This window comes from Centropristis striata, chromosome 1, assembly GCF_030273125.1.
Source record: "Centropristis striata isolate RG_2023a ecotype Rhode Island chromosome 1, C.striata_1.0, whole genome shotgun sequence".
NCBI lineage: Eukaryota > Metazoa > Chordata > Actinopteri > Perciformes > Serranidae > Centropristis > Centropristis striata.
This window is the reverse complement of record NC_081517.1, coordinates 37252073-37274439: the sequence shown is the minus strand read 5'-3', so window position 1 is coordinate 37274439 and position 22367 is coordinate 37252073. Positions and strand designations below refer to the sequence as shown.

At 36.9% G+C, this 22367-nt stretch overlaps 2 protein-coding genes across 3 annotated transcripts; one reads left to right on the top strand and one right to left on the bottom strand.

Annotated features, from left to right (window-relative positions):
* Positions 1–899: 899 nt before the first annotated feature.
* Positions 900–3453, top strand: cdkn2a/b (cyclin-dependent kinase inhibitor 2A/B (p15, inhibits CDK4)). The gene is made up of 2 exons (XM_059357551.1): positions 900–1289; positions 2442–3453. The coding sequence occupies exons 1-2, from the start codon at positions 1173–1175 to the stop codon at positions 2691–2693; spliced, it is 369 nt and encodes a 122-aa protein (XP_059213534.1). The 5' UTR covers positions 900–1172; the 3' UTR covers positions 2694–3453.
* A 1468-nt stretch (positions 3454–4921) lies between these two features.
* mtap (methylthioadenosine phosphorylase) lies at positions 4922–21998 on the bottom strand. 2 transcript variants are annotated; one of them, XM_059341182.1, is made up of 8 exons: positions 21859–21998; positions 18989–19075; positions 18790–18848; positions 18447–18614; positions 14223–14325; positions 13025–13264; positions 9105–9227; positions 4922–5936 (listed from the first exon to the last, which is right to left on the bottom strand). In XM_059341182.1, exons 1-8 carry the CDS (start codon positions 21880–21882, stop codon positions 5898–5900), a joined length of 843 nt encoding a protein of 280 aa, XP_059197165.1. In that variant the 5' UTR covers positions 21883–21998; the 3' UTR covers positions 4922–5897. The 2 variants fall into 2 exon arrangements, with proteins under 2 accessions (XP_059197165.1, XP_059197159.1); XM_059341176.1 differs by lacking the exon at positions 4922–5936 and adding an exon at positions 7323–7937.
* Between the last annotated feature and the right edge of the window lie 369 nt (positions 21999–22367).

Below are 22367 nucleotides of genomic sequence, written 5' to 3'. Positions count from 1 at the left end.
ATGGGCCCAAAGATTAAATATTTAATAAGAAGAAAATGGCTGCATCTCAGAAGCTAAAAGGAGCACAATCAGTTATTTGGTATCTATGAACGCAAAACAAGTTGAATATTAAAGATATGATATATGTTAATCACACTATAATCTTTGGGCTCAAATGCTTGTTTAAAGGGGATTCCACATCAATTAAGAATTACATGATGTTACCTTTATGGCCTATGAGAGTTTAATCAATATTTGTCACTCTAAATGCCAGAAATCAGGGAAGTAAGTCTCCAAATTGTGAGGTCCAGAGCTGATTCATAAAAAAATAATAAAAATGCTATGGTTTAAATCCATTGCAGTGTTCTTAGTTTAGAAACAGAAAACGTATTCATATGCCCAGAACATTCCCCTGGGTGCTGTCAGTGCCATTATCTGTGGAGCAGTTCCACACTTTATACTTACAAATTTGAGTTTTAGCACTCTAGTTTTTGGATTTGTGAGAGTTGTTAAAGTTTACTTACATTTTGGGCTGTCTAAGACCATGAAAATAAAATGTATGAATTTTGAAAATGGGTGTAGTTCCTCTTTAAGGTTGCATTCAAGTTAGAAAAGGAAAATAATGTAAATTAGAACATCCAAGTTACAGTTTCCTGACAAATTACACTATATCACTTAAAGCTTTCGAGCTTTATTAAATGGTTAATAGGTGAGATTATTAAATAAAGAAACTAATTTTGTTGAGAGTTTGTAACATTTTGTCGATAGGAGTTGGTTTCCCATCATCTAACCGTCGGATCAAAGAGGAGCAGAAGAGAAAAAAGAGCTGCGTCTGCTGTCAAAACATGCGCATGCGCAAGATCGCGCCACTGCAGCAACAAACAGTGACGTCACCCATTCAAAACACCAGGCTTGTCCAGGCATACACCGACGGAGCGATCTCTCTGGGCAGGGGATGCACGGTTTACTCATCCGACCGAGACAACCTGCGGACCGGATCAGCTGACGAGCCGGGCACGGTTGAAGACCAGCACGCCAGACATCAACACCGAGCCGTAATTTATTCGACCCGCGTTTTCTGGTGTGTTTTGGAGCCGTTGTTGTCCCTCAAATAGTCACCATCGGACTAACTTACCTGTCAAAACGACAAAGTGACACTTTCGCGGACATAATCGCTGCAGATTTCACTGGACATGGAGGATGCTCTGACGACAGCCGCAGCGAATGGAAACACGGCAGATGTGGAGGATCTCCTGCGGGCAGGAGCTCAAGTTAACGGCGTGAACTGTTTTGGACGAACCGCTCTGCAGGTCAGTGTCACCAGAGGCGCGTTATTATCACTCGATAAAAAGACAATATATTTTGTTGCACTTTAAAGTGTTTCCGTGAAACCTCTTTAAATGGCAACCGCTATTTCCATTTGGAGATAACTTTCCAACCGGTGTATTAAAAACATTGTATTTATTTAGCCTACTGAACTCCGCAAAATGACTCGCAGCAGGCGCGTTTTGTGATCAACGCTATCAACTAAAACACTACCCAGCTTTCCTATCGAGGTAAAGTGGCATAATTAATCATCTAGCTTAATAAAACTATGTTTGTATCGAGCATTTTAGTTTCTGCACGAGTTACAACCGTCATACTGAATATCTTTATACTTTGTATTATTACTTTTCGCACTGCATTGTTTTTAATTCGGCTTAAAACCATACGTTTAACTCGTGTGTAGTTGAGGACTAGCTTAGAAGCCTGTAGAGCTTTAAAAGTACAACATATTTTTATTATAACAACGCACAGCTCTTCATAACTCACTTCCTAATTCCAATTTAAATAAATCTAATCTACGTGGGACTTGGGTTTAGGGTTAGGGCCTTCCTCTTAATGTCTCAAATAGCCTATGCTTTTACAGCAGCAAACGAGCTGAATAAAACCTCTCATAGCCAACCAGTATTACCAGAATATATTTTCTCTTTCAGATGAAAGAAAACGAAACTAAATTAATAGAGCGTTGCTAAAAGGCTGCAGCACAGATCAACACAGACGGGATTTCATTATCTTGCTGCATTGTTTTGGTGCGTTAAATGTGCTTTCAGTGGCTCATTATACCCATTTCCATTCAGACATGAGTTCAGATAAATTTGATTGTATAGGCTACTATAATAAGTCTTCTTACGAGTAGCCTATTATCTCGAACTTCAGTTCACAAAGCTCTTAATGGCCAGGTCCTTGCATTTCATTTGCCACGTACATTTCCAAATCTGATTGATAAAATATGTGGCTGGAAATTAAGAAGTTATTTGGGTAGTGTGATTTCATTAAATTGCAGGTAAAACTCCATAATCTGATTCTTGCTGCTCTTATAGTTGGGATATAAATGGATGCTTTAAATTGATCCTGTTTATGTTTTTATTGGCGCAATCAAATCAAATTAGATTCTAACTGCCGGTTATATTCTCATGAAGGTGATGATGATGGGCAGCACGTCGGTGGCTCAGGTGTTATTGAACCACGGAGCGGATCCCAACTTGGCGGACCGTATCACCGGGACCACCCCGCTGCATGATGCAGCCAGGACGGGCTTTCTGGACACTGTGAGGCTGCTGGTGCACTCTGAGGCTGATCCGCACGCCAGGGACAATAAAAACAATCTGCCTATCGACTTGGCCAAAGAAAACGGTCATAAAAAAGTGGTCGATTTTCTGCAGTCGCTGTAAGACTTCTCACTGTGATTTTTTTAAACGGGGACTATGAGGAACTGGGCCTGACAGGCCCTGCAGCCCAAACTAAGCAGTGACTGTTTTGCTGTAAAACATTTATTTATTTATCTCATATTTTCCGCTGAGAGGCATCGTTTTTTTTTTTAACGAAATCGGAGTTAACGAGAGGCGCAGGGTCGCTGTTATGACAAATAACATAAAATTGTTAGAAATATATAAAGCCAGGCTATTCAGGGGTTTCAGTTTACAGCGACATTAATACAGTACAGTATGTTGTGGTGTATAATTTGTCATGTCGACACTAATAATAAAAATAATGGCCCAAGTCATTTTTTTTTAGGTTTTTCAGCATTTTTCAGCAGGCCAGCATTATCATCACAAAAATAATTTTAGGGAAAAAATGACTTTATGCCATTATTTTAGGAAGGTGACGACATTCCTTTTAGCCTACTGTACAAGCGATATCACTTTATATAATGTACAGTTATATTAATATTGATCCAGTAAATTGTTTTTTTTTTTAATAGGATTATTGGTGGGATTTATCATAAACCATGGCCTATAATGGTTACTGTATCTTGAATATTTTTCCATGTCATATATTTAACCAAAGCCTTTCAAAATGTTTTGCACATCGAACATTAGTGTCTAACTGATGCACTTTTCTGTAAGCATTGTCTTTATTCTGCAGACACTTGGTGTCCTACTTCCTGTTTGTACAAATGACGCACTTTAATAAAAAAATATTCAAAGTGTTCTCAGGCATGAAGCAGATTTGAAACGGTAGAAGCTAAGTACATTTAAAAGGTACCATATAATTTGAAGAAGAAGAAAAAACACAATCGATGGTTAGCCTATTTGCCTAATTTCCTATTTATTCAGTTGGGAGTTAAACGTTGTTTGAATTGGCAAGGCCGAACGAGCATTAATAACACCCCTGGGCGAACATTTTAACGTTAGCGACTTAGAGTTCCTTAGAGTTGCTTTTGCTAAACAGGTTTTAATATTGACACAGAGAGGGAGAGATCAGATACAGGCGACAAGCTCATGATCATGTCATTAGCTCTGGCCTCAGGAGACTAAAACACGATAATAGGATCAATGCTAATACAATCATTTATTTATTTACGTTTTGTACTCTACAGGCTATATTTGATTTAAGTATGTTGACTTAAAGCACCAGTAAATTATACTTTTGTGTAGAATAATTATGTTTAAAGTTAAGGGCGTCAGGTTATAGTTGCACCATTAGGAGTTATGGTGAAATGCATTGATGGCTTGAACTACAAAAGGAAGAGAAACAGGAAAAAAGGAGAACCAATAATGTTAATTCATAAACATGACTCATAAAAGAAGCTATGCATCCACGTTTTGGCGAGAAACAGCCTGTTTGAGTTTGAGCCTGCAGTTTTTTGTATGATTTTAGGCTTTATAACACAGAGAGAAGTCACAGTGGGCATAAATAACACCGCTTTGTCCCTCGAAACGTTAGGCGAACGTAGGTTCAGTATACTTCATTATAATTTAACATTGTTGCAAACTGTTTTTCTCAACAATAAATTATGTTCATATCAAACAAAAGGTTGGAGGTTGTTTTTAGATTGTTGGCAAAATTACTTTCAAGGCCAGAAATTAAAATCTGAACTCTCAATTCAAGGGGATATTACAGCGATATAATTTTAATTTATAATTTTTTACTTTTTCTGTTGTGTACACTAGACTTTTTTTTTTCCTTTTCTTTTTTTTAAAGTATTGACTAAGGAGATTTACACACTGTATATTGTCGGGGCATGCCATTAAAGTAAAACGGGAAAAAAAAAACTTGAATCTTAAAAGGGACAGTCCACTCAAAAAAAAATTCTCATTATCAATCTTGATTGTTTAGGCGTGAGTTGCTGGGTGTAATATATATATATATATATATATATATATATATATATATATATATATATATATATATATATATATATATATATATATACCAAAGCCTTTCAAAATGTTTTGCTCATATATATGCATATATATTTATATATATTACATATATATATGTATATATATATTACATATATATATATATATATATATATATATATATATATATGAATATATACATACATACATACATATAGGCAGCTAACTGTCCCTGTAACAGCAAATGATAACATACATAATCAGTTCAAGTTACTTTAAGATTTACTAACAATTTTAAAGCATGACTTCAAAACTTCAAATCTCCAAAGTTTTTATTGAGCCAATTTATGCTGAATTTTGCATTCATATTGTAGAGCTAAGCCATCAAAGAGGAAATACAAGGTATCAAGTACATTTAGCTACTGTGCAATGTGAGGACATTCAGATGCAGCAAATACAGAGAAGGAAGGGGAACATGACATTGTGCAAAAATGTCAGTCATCTAACATTATGTCAGTGTCTCAACAGTACTTCAAATACTGTCAGTTTGCGTGTGCAGTGCAGATCCAATACTATATACAAATTAGGTGCTGTTGGGTTTTGATTCATGAAACATATAAAACAGTAATGAAGAGCAAATAAAGATGAAGGAATTCGAAAAAATATAAAAAATGTGACCTGCAAATCAAAGATAGAATCATTCCCCTTATTAATAACAAGACAGAAGAATGCTGAAGTGTATTCAGGCATTTTAAAATATTTTACTTGATCTGATACATTGGATTTAAAAGTATTACATTTGTTGTAACTAAGGCTGTAACTAAGTACTCATGTGCTACACTTGCAAAGCATTTTTAATCCTGCATTGAACAGCAATAAAGACACCAATGGTTTACAGGCAAGTATATACATTTTAAATGTTCACAGACCACAAAAAATATAAATCCACAAAAAATAACATCTAGTAGAATCTTTAGAAGACTTAAAATCTTTGTTATCTTTTGAGATGCTTTGTACCAAAACATGTAACGATACCAATGAGTGTTCCAGAGAAAAACACTGACCTGTGATTGAGTATGAAGGGGATGGGTGGGGGGGATTGTAGGTGTATTTTGAGTTGAGAATAAACACTGAAATTCCAGCCGAAGAGAGAGCACATGCATTATTTATGTGAGGCACTTTCTTGTGATTCACTGATGACAAATCCAAAGGTGGAATTGAGTCTGATGTCCGTGGCGATGAGGATGTGGTGAGGAGTCTGGGATCCTTCTCTAATTGTTTTCTGCACACTTAATGTTTCGGTAACATTACTGAAGATTGTGCCATCGACTGTAACAGAAGAACCACAACAGCTTTTTCCTCATGTACGTCTCAAAACAGATATACAATATGTTCATTTCATTTGGAGAGAAAAAGAGGGAAAATGATTAAAACTCTGGGTCTCATTCACCATGTACTTAAAGTATCAATAGTTAAGTACTCGAATGGACCCACTCAGATTGTTATATATATATATATATATATATATATATATATATATATATATGTATATAAATATTCCAGCTATATATAATTGTATCAATATTGATGCATTTATGTAAGCAGCGTTTTAGTCAAGATAGGGCTCATTTTAACAACTTAGTACACTTTTATGTGGTTTCATTTATAAATGTGTAATCTTTTTAAATTGATCATGTTTTTTCATGGTATATCTTTTCATGAAAAGTGACTAGCTAAATGTGCCATCGACTGTAACAGAAGAACCACAACAGCTTTTTCCTCATGTACGTCTCAAAACAGATATACAATATGTTCATTTCATTTGGAGAGAAAAAGAGGGAAAATGATTAAAACTCTGGGTCTCATTCACCAATTTCACCAAGTGTTTTTTTTAAACTCTGTTCTTAAGAAAGCTTTGGAAATTAACTTTATTTGTACACCTGTGCCTGTGGTCGGTGATTTCCAAAATCTACCAGCCGCTCAATAAAACGCCATTGTCTTATGTTGGTGAGTCAGGCAAATCTAGCAGCCGCAAGCATATTTTTCCCAGCATTCGACTGGTGGCTGGTGGAGAAAAGTACGTCAGATTCATGATGGTGTACTTAAACTGCATAACTGGGATTCATGATTATAAGAACATGGATATGAACATTCTACTCATAACTTGCAAGGGTGTGCCAGTTGACACTAATTACTATAAGTAAATACAGAGTCCTTCCCTATAAAAGGGCATAAGATTATTAGGGATGTGTGCACACAGATACACAGAAAAAGTTGAAGTCCATATTTAGTAGTGGACATAAAATAACACAAAAAACAAGCCTACTGGGCGCCATGGCAGTTCACCTAGTGCAGTGTGTGTCTCATATACTGAGGCAGAGTTCATGCTGCAGCAGTACGGGCTCAATCACAACTACTGCATGTTATCACCTCTCTCTCCCCACACCTTTTCTCTCTATCCATACCTGCACTATAAATAATTAAAGTTGTAAAATTCTTTTTACTTCTTTCCATGTGACAATGTGATTTATTCTTGACAGGTAAATTGTACATCTTCTCAAAACTTTATTAATCAATCTCTTCCAAACATATCACAATGAAAATTAAACCACAATTAACAGAGGATTATGTCTGAAAACAAAATTATTCTAACTTTATGTATGACTGTGAAGTATTCTCAATCAACATGAGTTAATGTGAATTAAAGTGGTAAGGGTGCTGTTTAATTTATAAAATGTATTGTCAAATTATTTACATGTCAGCACTTAAATGCACTCTTTAGTGTGTCTATATTCTGTTCTTACCGAAAAACAACTAAGAAAACTTTGTTAAAGTCAAAAACTTTGCGAAATCTGTGTAATTGTGTTTTAGTAAAGAAACTTTGGTGAATGAGGCCCTTTGTTTTTTTTAAGTTGTCTTGTGTAAGTGTAATTTTTTTTCCAATAAACAATGAGGAAAATGGAAATTTAAGTACTTACCTGCTGCAAGCTAAGACTATTTCAAGCATGTTAAAAAGTTTTTGCAAAAGTACGTATCCACTTTAAAAACACCCATGTGATGTTCTGAAGTGCAATTACTTTAATACATGTGCACTCATAATTACAAATTTAATATCTTGACCACCTATGATATTAAATTAAACTGCATTATGTATTAGAGATATGCCGGGGGTTTTTTCGTTCATGTTCAGCATTTTCAAATCAAGATTTTTATCCAAAGTCAAATCAGCTGAGTTTTATTTTCCAAAGGGTGCAACACAGCACAATGACAGCGTCTGAGTCAGCCTCACAGATGGAGGCATCGTTGCTCACTTATCACACGTGGGAAGTGCTGGAAGAAGTAAACCAGATCCCTTACTTCAGTAAAAGTACTAATACCACACTGTGAAATGACTCCACTACAAGTTAAAGTCCTGCATTCAAAACTTACTTAAGTAAAAGTACAAAAGTATCATCATTAAAATGTACTTAAAGTATCAAAAGTTAAGTACTCCAATGGGCCCACTCAGATTGTTATATATATATATATATATATATATATATATATATATATATATATATATATATTCCAGCTATATATTATTGTATCAATATTGATGCATTTATGTAAGCACCATTTTAGTCAAGATAGGGCTCATTTTAACAGCTTAGTACACTTTTATGTGGTTTCATGTATAAATATGTGTAATCTTTTTAAATTGATCATGTTTTTTCACGGTATATCTTTTCATGAAAAGTGACTAGCTAAATGTGGTAGAGTAAAAATTGCAATATTTGCCCCTAACATGTAGTGTACTCACCTGTGGAACAAACTAGCTGTAGATCTGAGGTCTGCCCAAACGCTCAGCTCCTTTAAATCAGGACTAAAAACACTATTGTTTACTGCAGCCTACTTTAAAACGTATCTGCTGTACTCTACTGGCCTTACTTTTTAACTATGCAATGTTTGACTTGTGCTTTTTATTATTTTATCTATTTTCTTATCCTGCTGTATCTTATTTTATCTTATTTGTATTTTTATTTCTATTTCCCTGTTTTAATTGACTGTTTTTACTGTTTTCAATTGCGTCTTGCTATCTTAATGTGAATGTAAAGCACTTTGAATTACCTTGTGTTGAATTGTGCTATACAAATAAACTTGCCTTGCCTTGCCTTGAAATACAAGTATAAAGTTACACATGTGAAAATACTCAAAGTACCTCAAAATTGTACTCAAGTACAGTACTTGAGTAAATGTACTTAGTTACACTCCACCACTGCACTTGGGCCTTGTGGTAATAATCACCCGGATGAATTGGTAGTGTTTTGAGAGTGGTGATGCTCCAGATGGTTTGATCATTCTATTTAAACAGTTTAAGGGGAGGCTCAGTGAGAGAGGAGACCATATAAATGAGATGTCAGTTCAAGATAGCCCGCTGAAAGATAAACAGACCCTCTTTCACAAGCTCTCTGAAGACTTAGTGAATGGAAATGAATCATCATAATGTTGACAACTTACTTTCAAGGTCTTTATTGTCTGAGCCCAGTCCATCTGACTAATCTGAGGTATTGCAGTCAGCAGGATACTGCTGGCTTTGTTGGCGTTTTCCTTCATCGTCTTCAGTACGTTGTCAACACAGACCTACAGTAGGACCACGGAGAAAAAAACAACAGACTTGAGACAAGAATTACTCACAGAAACGCAAATTTCACTTCCGTATTACAGTCACTTAGCATTTCCCTAAAGCGTATGTTTGCATGTTTCCTTACTGATGTCTGCACTGTGAATTACATTGTATTGTATCAGCAAATTTCAATGGACATTTGTGGTAGCAAGACATGTAGGAAGGACGATTCTATCTTGTAAAATCAGAACTGATGTTGTAATATTAAAATATCAGATGTGCCTACACATTTAACACAGCATTTATCTTAAGTATTTAAATGGAGAGCACAAAAAAAAATGCAATACCCGACTTAGAAATAGAACCTTATTTCAATTTAGTAAAAGCACATTTTTACTGCACGGATCTCAAAGTTCAAGCTCTATCTATGACAGCAAGGTGAGCTTATTTAAATCACAACAGGACCTGTGAGTCAGCCACAGAAATAACCATAAGTAAACAAAAAAATTCACACCAGTGCAGATTAAAGATCAGTATATTGGGGTTTTTTTTGTAGAAAGCTGTGCCCTGTATTCCGATGACTCATTGCGTGGTTTGAATGATACACTTTAGTCTCAATTTCACCTGCCATGTCCATGACACTGGCAGTCATTGCAATATTTACCTGACTATCACTGCTACATGAAAAGGGGGGATGAAAATCAAAATAGTGCACCATGCATGCTAATTTATCTGCTGTGTCACGAAAAGCAACTTGGGCTTCAGTCACACAGTCAAGATAAATGTTTAAGTACATCTGCATGCATGAAATTCCATAATAATATTATTAACAGTACTCAGACAGACGTACAGTGAGTAGTACAGTAAGTTACCACATTACTTCCGTCCTGTTCTCGTGTTATCTCCTGCAACCTTAATTAACCCCCTCACTTGAGCGCTTTGTTTTCAGGTCACATTCAATGACTAGGTTCATGTTTTTGTGGTGTTTGCCAGGATGAAGACAGTGAAGCTGATGACTCAGTGTGACTCAACCTCCTCTCTCAACCTCCTCTGGCATGGCTTCGACCGGAGGCTGGCAGGCAAGCTGTCTGAGGGAGGGTGGGGGGTGGGGGGGGGTGTGTGCATGGTGTGGGAGGCCAGGAGGTAGTATGTGGCTGGGAGGGAGCATGGCGGAGAGTGGAGGGGGGGGGCGGAAGGATGTGGTGAGCTGCTACAGGAGGGGGAAGAGGTCAGCTGCAGGAACTCGGAAGTGGAGTTGTGAGTTTGGCTGGATCAGTGACAAATAAGCCAAAACTCGCCCACACGCAGTATATCAACTGCATAATACAGAGCGTGTGACAGAGAGAAGGTCACTCGGAAGCCACAAGAAGCCACACATTACGGAGCACATATGGCGAAAATCTTTTTGTGGAATATATTTGGTATTTGTATGATGTATGATTCTCAACTATCTGGTCTAAGAACTTTTCCCCCTAAATAATAATAATGTTGGTTTTGAAAAAGCTGACTCGTGAATGAAACAGATCACTTTAAATACAGCAGGAGAGGGTCAAAATTGTATATGACGCATTTAAAACTCTTTATCATAATTAAAAGGCTAAGACGTGTTCTTTTGTTCCCACCTAGAATTTAACAGTCTTCTGCAAATCAGCTCCAGGAGGAAGGCAGAAAAGTTCAACTTCAGACAGAGTGTCTTTAAAGTGAAACAGCTATTACTAAAAAAAAGTTTGCCTTTTCCCTGAAAGAGTAAACTGGTTTTGTTTGTTATTTTAAATGAAATTTGTAAGACACTGCATGTGTACCCAAACAATATGTGCCTAGTTATATCAATTTAAAGTTATCAAAAAGGAGTGTGCTCTGTGGCAAAAACCGAGGAGGATTTTAATGCATACAAACATGTTTCCTGCTACAAGGAAACACTGATCACTGTGGTTTACAGTAGACCTTTTGTTACAAGCACAGTAGTCAAAGAAACTGTGAAGAAAAGTGTGTTGCATGATTATTTATACTTTTTCGGTCAATCTTCTTGCACCCACACAACAAACAATGATCTTGTTTTGTGCAGTGTTTTCCAATATAATTGCAAAGTTGGAAGTGGGAGGAGTCGCGGGCTCGGCAACCATGAGTGTCCATGAATGACTGTAACAGATCAGCCCTGGCCTTTTTACGAGTCTACCACAGCCCAAGGTTGCTGAATGAGGATTCCATGGCACCAATACCTCTTATCCGCTTCAGTGAAAAAGAAGACTTTAAATGCAAATGAATTTTTAATATGCAAGAAAAATCGATCAGTGTACTGTTTTGAATTAAAGCAAAGTTAATTAATGCAGATAAAATAAATAAGATATCCTATATATGTCATAGTAAATAGACTTTCAGTTTGGTACATCTTTTTATAACCATGACCATCTGACATTCTCTCTATAATAATTATAGTAATTATTATATAATTATAATTATTATAATAATTACCTTGGTTATGTTATGTTATAATAATAATAATTACCTTGGTTATGTGTGTCGCAATCATCGCACTTTTAGCAAAGAGCAAATGATTGTGCTTATTGCACAATTGCACAAGTGGTCTGCACCTGTGTATTTGAATTGCGCAACTATATATTGTAAGAAATTGTTTTGCAGAGCTGATGGTTGTGTGTCATAGACCCTCAGGCGTGCCTGGACCTCACTTTGGAAATCCCTTTTCTAAAGTGGCGGGGCCAATGTTGTTCATAGTTTAGAGATGATTAAAGAATGTGGTAAATAAGGAGGTTGAAATGCCAAAGAGAGTTTGCAATAAATTGAGGAATCTAGGAAATCCGCAGGGGGAATGACATTCACATTGAATAAAGTTAAGACTAGAATTAACAGATGCCTCAAATTTTAGGATGCTATGACCTAAAGATGAAACGGTTAAGAGAATATTTGTGTTCATATCATGCATTAGTTTCATGAACCATCAGAATGAATTAGGTAGTGTTCCCTTGGGAGTAAAAAGGGAAAACCAAGCATCCACTAAGCCTCTCCACCCCAGGAGACCAAGACAAAGATGTGGTTTTACTGGGCAGGAGAAGAGAGTTGAGAAGGCTAGGATAAACTTCCCTTTTCTAAGTTTATCCTTCAAGAAGAGAATGCCAGATGTTGTTGGTTGTAATACACAGAAATGACGTTTATAATGTTTAGCAAGAAAACTAGCATTAGTGCAGATGGATCTGTGTGCATCACCATCTTAAAATAGATACAATTTAAAACACACGTACAGACTGTTCACACTGTTCCCAATGCACAACTGTTTATTATTTTACTCATTTGCTTACAATAATATTCATCTGATTATTATTTTGTCAAGCTCAGGCTCATATTATAATCATAGTGAACAAATAGTCCACTTTGATTGCCAAAAAAAGGTACATAGTATGAAATAATAAAAGCAGATGAAAAGTTCTGATGGCATACACAGTACATAAATAATAACATGCTAAATATTTATCAAATTTTATGAGCCTGCAAGGAACAGGCTCATGGCCTTTATTCAAAAGTTTCACCAGTGGTGATAAACTGAATGCAAATTTGATAAAGTTTGTAACTAAAGAGATCTAATACAGCTAAAAGCAAATATAATTTAATGTGCATGTAATATATCAGGTGTGTCACTGCTGGCTGTAGAGACAAACACAATAGGAAGGATGTGATGTCATCCAAAGTGCACCAACTGTGCATCCCGCTTTGCTGATAGTGACTCACGAGGCAAAGACGAGGACAGAAGAGACATCAAAGTAATAAAAACGGCTGTTAGGACCTCCAGCCTGCCACTCACCGCCTCCTCGTGCTCCTTCCAACAGTCATAGTCTGTTGCCATGGCGATGCTGGCATAGCACAAGCCGGCCTCCTTGGCGAGGACCACCTCTGGCACAGTGGTCATATTGATGACGTCAGCGCCCCACTGGCGGAACATCAGGCTCTCGGCCCGCGAGGAGAAGCGGGGGCCCTCGATACTCAGCATAGTCCCTCGCACATGACATTTGACCCCCAGGCTCCGCGCCACCTCCACCAGAACCTGCACCAGGACCGAGAGTTAGTAAACGCCTGCATTGAGCTGCTGTATTTATTCTCTAAACTGTAGTGTTGAAGAAATAAACATGCTGCTTCAGTCTGTTGCAGATCAGCAGATATTTGTTTTAAAATCACAAGATGTCTTTTTGTGGACCTTCCATTTTCTGTAAATAGTTATTTTAGAACAACATTCAAATGCTGCACAGCTTTTATTTTTTCTTTCACTTTCTTTGCACAACTTTTCATTCAGTTTAAAACATTTAAAAGATTCCAAAGTGTCCAAAAGTCAAAATTTATTGAGAACATAAATAAATAATCACATCTTAAATGTTTTTATCTCACAAAATATTCATCTTCATTCTACATTTCTTGGCATTTAGCCCTTCACAAACAATATTTTTCACTGTGTTGAAAAAACAGATTGCTCTCAAGCTTAACACACACAAAGAGAGGCAAGCACCTGTATTAACAGGAAACTGATGTTGTGAAATTTGATGACAGACTTTCAAGGCTTCATTCAAATACCTCCACAGATGTTAAAAAAAAATGTCTTTAATGTAAACAAATAGAAAATTCAACCTGCAGAACAGCATAAATCTCACTGCTGGTTCTTGTATTTATTTTTCGAATAATTTACAATACTTAGCATCATTATGAAAGTACAAAAGCAACAAAAAAAAAAAGAATTATAACTTACATAGTGAGAAAAAAAAAATGCATGAGGCACAAGTTAAGACAGAAAATACGTACAATTTCTCACAAAATTAAGCCCAAATGATGCATACCTTTGTCATGACTAGGAGTAAAGGAAGCTACACACACATATATATATATACACACACACACACACACACACACACACATATATATATACACACACATACATACATATATATATATATATATATATATATATATATGTATATATGTATGTATGTATGTACAGGTTATTGAGGACTTACCTCTCTGGTTCTGTTGCAGAAAGGCTCAGCCATGGGGATGTGACACACTCCTGAAGGACTGGTGGGCTGCCCATCATACAGCGTCTGAGCCCTCTTGGTGGTCCTGGCAAAACAGAACATGAAACAGTACTGAATGTGTGCATCAAGGCAACTTACAGATGCTGTTAAACTTCAGTTGTGTCCATTTAACCAAATCAGTATAAAATAACTTGGATACACTTGTTTTGCAAATAAATGTATGCCAATTAAGAAATAAATATTTCCTAACCATTATATCTTATTGATGAATAAAAATTATTAATGAAAATGAAAGTTGAAAAATGCATCTGAAAAGACAGAAACAGACATCAACATACCAAAGCCGTAAAAGAGCAAATATGTTCAGCAATGCTCGAGTGGACGAAACAATTCTGAGAAACATGGTCAACATAAACACTGGTAATATTATGAATCAAGTTATTTGAAAAGTTACGTGTCACAATCATAACCTAAATAACAGTTTGCCTGTTTGAGGTTTTCTAAAGCAGCCACGGGTTTAGTGATGAACTACAAGTTTATCAAAGAGGTTTCCACCATTAAACTATTCAACGTGTTATGTGCTGTCTTTTCACCACTATCAAGGACTTAATGAGCATTAACCGATCAGCTAAGCTGAGTCAGTGGGGTTCCACTGGGCATGGTGCCTGACTGTGCAGGGAGACTGACTCACTTAACATCTGGGACTGGGGAGTGTCCCTGTAACCCCTCATCTTATTTTGTATTCTATTCAGTTATATCATATATAGATTGTGATGTAATGGGATAATAAAGAAGACAGACTCCACTGTAGTGCTGATTCATGAATGAACCCTATCTCTTACTCACAACTCTGGCATGTGAAGATTAAAGTCATTGCCTAAATAGTTTGAGCCAGCTGCCATCAGCTCCACCCTGCAGCAGGGTGTGGGATAAACCACAAGCACAGTACAATGTCTGTTTATGCATTAGAAATTAAGTTACCTTGGCCTGGCATTTTGTTAGCAATGCAATTCTATGAACAATGTTGCAAAGAATGGCTCCCACAGTTTAAAAGGATCAAATATTCAAATTATTCCTAAAAAGCAAAAATGAGCTATAGCACAATAAGCATTAGATATATTCTGCAACACAAACCCACCACACCACATTCACCACAAGTTCAGGAAATCAATGCACTATTCAGATTTTAAACAAGTATAAACCCCATTTCAGTTTGTAAAAAGTGACAAACATCAAAAGGTTCTTATGCAAGGAAAACATTGTTCACTACGTCAGTAAACAGGATGAACCTTAGATACAGCTTGAGAATGGAATGAAAGATATTTCTAGTCTGTTCACCTCAAAGAACCCTTTGGTTGAGCCATCAGACAGAAAGCTAACATTATGACAGCAAGATTCAAAGTCAGTATCATTGTATCCAGTTGACGAAGTAAAAATAATATCAACATTTTCACAGACAAATGAAAACAGCTGCTGACTGATTTGAGATGATCGCTTATGTGGTACAAAGGGAAGGATACTTCTTGCAGCTTGTGTGTTATATATATTCATATTCATTTACAATGATGAAAAGACTGTATGAAACTACTTAGTTGACCATCATTAACAGACACCCTGCAGCCAACAAGAATAGAGTTCCCACCCGGACCATGGTATGATTTAAAATATTGAAGGTGGCATGAAAAACAGATCAGCTAAACAATAGAATTAAAATGAAGGGTCGAACAAGGAGGAAACTCAGTGCAAAAAGCTTTTTAGGTCCATGTGAGACAGTAATGTTTAACATTCGACAAAGCCAGCAGCAGGAACTAAGTGTTTGGTTTGGAGCAGAGTGTTGACATAACAATTGTGGAATCAATAAAATGAGGCCTTTAAAAACATGCCGTCACATGCTGCAGGACAAGTCTGAACAAGTCCCAACAAGCAACTTCCTCATTTGTGATAAATAGATCTTGTCTGTGCTTAATGCGGCTCGTCCAGCTATTCACGAACAGGGGCAAGCAAAACCACAAGCAACGTGATGCAGTCTTATTCAAGTGTGCAAGGGAACACACTGACACACTGTGGGAAGGTTGTTTACTACTTAGCTCAAAGCCAGCTGTATGCCAACCTCACTGGTACCAAATTCACCCTGCTTATACTGCATCTCTCACTGCACATATTAGGTTATATAATGGAATTTGTGCAATCAGCTAACAGAGAGAACGCAACACTCTGGCTTGGTGTTATACATGAAGTATATGTGTGTATGCCTGGAGGTCAGGAACTGCTGAGAGAGCAGACTTTCCCATGTCAGTGCAACAGAAAGACATTCTCAGGTTTTCCACTAAGAATGTTTGACTCTAAGGAAGAATGTGCAGGGATTTCTACTGATTAAAAACCAGAAATACAACATTATCTTAGGGATTTGTTGCAACTGCAAACATTGATCAAATGTATATGGGTATTTATTTCACATCTAAATAAACAGCAATAAGTCAGTCTGAATGACTTGTGGTTAAATCGCACCAAAATCAGTAACTATAACAGCACTGCCAATCAATGCCGATATAAACTCTTAATAATATAAAAATTAAAGTCAACTCAAAGATGAGGGAAGGAGGGTACATCTTCATGTGAACAAGAGCTCAGCATGGCAGCCACACAAACATGACAGTGAGGTATTAGCTCTGTAAACTGAATGAATAGGAACTAAAGGCTGAAATTCTCACAACTGAGAGAAAGTGAAACATGAGACGGACAGGAAGGGCTGACTTTTTACAAAAATATCTCTGTAAATATATTGATGTCAACTGTTTCCACATGAGGAACATTACAGTCAGTGCTGACAGATATTGCTCAGGGCTTCAGTGAGAATTAAAAATGCTGACACTTGAGTCCAACAAAACATCAGGCAGTGATTAGCAGTTCTTCCCACTGAATGTCATCGTAGTAAATAATGGCTTTGACAAATGTGTCAAATATGGTGAGTCAGGTCTTTCCTCCTCTCTTACTCAGTCATCTGGACATTTCTGTCACACAGTAACATGAATCCTGTCAGTGAGATGTGTGAGAAGATGTTTGAATGTCAACTGTATAAACAAAATTGACCTGACTTGTTGTGCAACACTCCTCCTGTACAGGATGACAACCACCCCCTGACATTTGACACAAGGTCAAACTATTTAAAGCAACAGATTAGAACGGATAATACAACCGTTATTTATAGGGCTTTTGTCCATAAAAACATCAGAAAACAATGGAGCCACTTTATTCACTTCATATTGGGGCACACCGTGTGACTGTCTGGTTAAAGTGGTGAAATGCTGCTTTACACATTTGGACATGGTGTGAGCTGCATTGCCTGGTTTCGGTTGCAGGTTTTGGTTTGCAGCTGGCAAGTGTGGCAAATCCAAATATACTTTTCTGAGCCTGTTCACGCTGTACATACTGTGATAGAGGCTCCTATGCTTACAAAGACCAACTGGGAAAACTTCTGTCTCCACTCATGTCTGTGCTTTAATATCACATAGCTTGTATTCCCCACACACACACACACACACAAGCTGTGTGCCAATTATAAATGCTTTTTTTTTTGCAGCCTGTAATGTGGAGCTCTTCCAACGACTTTATGTTTTCGCTTTGAACCACTTTAAACAATAACTTCCTCTCATGAAGGGGCTGGAAATCGTTTAAAAAAGGTTATTATACCAGTTCCCTAAATGTGATATTTGATTCCCATCCTGTGAATGGAAGAAGACGTTACACGTTGAACCGCCCACTCTGTACACTGCTTTTGACGAGTGGCAGCAAGCAAAACCATTCAAATAATACCTTACTTATTTTCCTTCTAGATCTGGGTATACGAAGGAATGAATGCCGGTATTGTTTGACAGGAGACATTTTGATAATTCTTGATACTGGGTAATTAGGGTTAAAACCTCAAAAAGGTATGGAGTTCCAAAGCCCAGCTCTACCTCATGAAGACCAGTTTTTAGCCCCACCTAAACAAAACCATTTTTCTCATGTTCTGTCTGATGAGCAACAGAAATCAAGATAAACACACTCAGCTAAAAGTATTTTTCTCAATATGAAAATAGAGGACAATTACTTTAAAAAATAAATTAAGAATACAATTAATACAATTTGTTTTCAATCCATCCTAAGTGTATGTAGTGAAAAGAATAAAATATCTTATCCATAAGCTAATGTTGTCGTCCAACTCACCTGTCAATGAACTGATCTATGATGACAATGTCTCCTGGCTGGATCTCCTCTCGGAGTGAACCACAGGCCGTGGTAACCAACAGATGTGTGCAGCCCTCTTCTCTCAGAGCCCAGATGTTGGCCTGGTAGTTCACATTAGACGGCATTATAGTGTGTTGTCTCCCATGTCTAAAGGAGGGAGAAAAGCAGCGTTGTCCGAAACTTACTTGGATTTAACATACATGAATTACAGTAAATGGGAGGAAACATTCAGGAGGTGCAGTACAAAATCATGTCCACTAGATGGTGCTAATAGAGAACATATTTACATAGTTCACATTTTAGATTAAACCACTGCTCTTACCTTGCAAGGAGCACACATTCCACGTTTTTTATCTTCCCCAGTATCAGAGCATCGGATGGCTGTTGAACAAGAGAAGGATAATCCAATTACACAAAAATACACTATCGTAAGAAATCATTTACAACCAAAAGAAGCCAGTACGTTAGTAAAGCTTGTTTTCACACACTGCTCTATTTAACATTACACATACACAACTAACCTTTCCATAAGGTGTGTCGACATAACGCTCAGTCCTTCCCTCCAAGATGTCTGGATCATCAAGGCCTGAACCACCAATTATTCCAATCTAAACAAAAATAAGAAAGCCATCACACAAAACCAGATGAGAATCAGCATCTGACCAAAAAACTTCCATTTACATACTAAATTTTAATTCTACTCCAACATAACTAGTATTCAGAGGCAAATATTGTACGTTTTTAGTCTATTTTTATCTAAGAGCTGTATTAGCTACTTATTGATGTATTATATAACAACATATGATCAGATTCTGAAATATGATATATCGTCATGGATTAAACTATTATAACAGTATGTTAAATTGTTTAAAAATGGTTCCATCTCAAACCAGCTACAACATTTTAAAAAATGATTCACATTAATTAATGCATTTAGCCTGGCTAACGCCAGACTATATCACAAATGATGATAGTCTGGACACCAGCAATTCATTTTTCCGTAGAGGAGGCGTGGTTTACGATCCTCCAGAGCCGTTTATTGGCCGCTACGAATGTCTATCAAAAGTGTCTGTACAAATTAGCCAATCGTATCAGTTATACCAGATAACCTATGTAGAGCGACAGAAATTGATGTTTACATATAGACTGTATATAAATAGTGTTTACGTAGCCAGACTAGCCCATCTCTACTTTGAGACTAAAATGCTCAAGTCTGCTTCTGCAACGTTTTTCTGCAGCATGTTCTGACTCTGGCTGCTCACAGTCTACCAGCAGTGTTGGTGTGTGTGTGTGTGTGTGTGTGTGTGTGTGTCTGTGAGAGAGTGTTTCTTGCTGCTTTGCTTCTCCAGTTCTCGCTTTCTGCAAGATTATTTATTTTTACGCCTTATTTCCCACTCATGTCATTCAGCCACACACATCCACTGATTTTATGGGCAATAGACGAGCTGCTGCGGGTCTCTGGGCGGCTCCGCTGTCCCCCGGCTCGTAGCGAGATCACCGGCGTTATAGCAGCGAGCGGTAGCGGGGCTAGTTGGTAGATTAGGCTTTTGCCAAATCCTGTCGGAAGCAAGGCTAAAACATCCTTTTCCGTGGTAAAACAGGACTGTAAAGTCAAACGTTGTTCTTCTTTTACAATACAGCTAGATCGAAAGAGAGTTTCGCGTCTGCTGCAGCCATGTTGGATCTGTAAGAAAACTACAAAACTACAAGCTTCCGTCTGTCGAGTAGTACGGGTCATCGTCTTGCCGTCCCTTCTGTGATTGGATCCCTAAAACAGGGCTGAGAAACAGCCTTAGTTGCCAGACTGCATGCAGGTTCGAAATGAAATCGAGCGTGCAAGGCAGTATGGGTATACCCAGGCTATGATGCATTAATATTTATACTTCAAAATTACAACAAAAGGAGGTTGTTGTTCTGCAGTGTATTTTGTTGATAGTACTTGTAATGTAATGTGATATTACTGCTTTGAGGAGGAAGTACCCAGATTATTTACTTATGTAAAAGGACTAATACCACACTAAAAATGATGTTGCAAGTAAAAGTCCTGCATTGAAAATGTGAACTAAAGGAGCAGTGTGTGGCACTTAATGGCATCTAGCAGTGAGGTTGCAGACTGTAACCAACAAACATCTATAAATACACTATTTCTGAATATGATCGATCTGTTCTGTTTAAGAAAGCATCCCAACAAAACCGCAATTCTAAGTTTCATATTGATAATAATGAAAACACAAATAAACATATTATTTTCTATTGCTTCCAATAGATCCACCTAAGTCCTCCAATATTTAATATTTGTTAAGTCATTTTTGTGGCTGTAACAATTGTTTTAATATAAGCTGTAATATCTTCAGTGGATTAAGATTTTTTAAATTATTATTATTCAGATAGAATTTAAAAAACGAGTTACACAATGGATTAGGTTACTTATAGGGACATCGGCCAACACGCCAATATAATAAACCGATTAAATAATGGAGTGCTGCTTACTTGATTAAATGCACAACCTCTGTGCCTATGTCTGTCATATGTTCTGAATTTTTTATTGTTTGCACATCACCTCTTTGTTGCATTTTTTCCTCTTCCTCTTTTTGTATTTTATTTGAAAGCAATTGTCAAAAATAAGTATGCAGTTCTAAGCATCAAGTATTTTTCTTATTTTGCACAAGGAATTAATATTACATAACAAATGTGATAAGAGTATGCTCCACAATACTGTGTGCTAATTCCACTACAGAAGAGAGATGAAGATCTCTGCAATTAGTTGTGTGGGAAAAAATATCGGTATCGGTATTTGGCAAAAAATCGCCATATCGGATATCGGCAAAAAAAAATCCAATATTAATTACTTATTCCAAAATGTACCATGTAATTTTATTCAGTAAGTGAGTATACTGTCGAAACAAGGGAGGTAAAGCATTAAAGTTATGAAAGTAAAAGGAGTAAAGAAAGGAAGGAAGAATGGACTCAAGTAAAATGCAACCACCTCAAACTTATCGTACTTATTAACGCAGCAGTTGTACTTTCATTCCGCCACTACTTCTACCTGCTGACAGGTGACACGCTGCTTAACCACGTGCCACCTAAGAGGGTTCACCTTAAATGCTAGCTGCCTTAACAAGACCACTTGCAGTTAGCATGCAAATGTTAGCTTGTATTATTCAGGCATGGTGCTTTATTTTAAACACCGCAGACTACAAGTACACCTTTGCTGATCCAATACGAAGCTAAGAGCTCGTTAAGAGCTTGTGTCATAGTACTGCATCTGTCGTGAAATAACGTTAATGTTAACTTACCTAGCTCAGTTCATTGATTTATCTGTCACTGTGTTCAAACGCACAATGTTCACCTAGTAACACTTTCAACGTGACGTTACATTTTAGGTTATTACCTTAATGGACAACGTGGAAGCCATGAGGAAAGTGTTCTTGTCTGTAAAAGTGAAGATTTGTGAAGAAGTTGTGATGAAAACCTATTATAGCTACAACCGTTAATACAACGGACATCAGAACATTCTCTTCCTGTTAAGTTTGTTTGCCTTCAAAATAAAAGCACGGCAGTAAACCAACGTTTTAAATAACAAATCGTCACCCTGTTAAAATAATCGCCTAACTCGTTTCTACAGGAAACACAAAAAACTTCACCAAAAGTGTTATATATGACATTTATTGATCATTTCACTCAAAAAGGATGTAACAAAGAATGGCTATTATCATAGCAATAACACTGTGTGTAAATTATGTAACTTAGAGAGAAATAAATGAAAAAAAAATTTAACATGCCTTTGTGACTTAAGCAAGATATGGTAACACTTTATTTTTGACTTATTTACGAGATAAGAGTCACAAAAGCCTGTCAGAAACATGACATGACAAGTATCATGAGCATTAATGTTAGTTC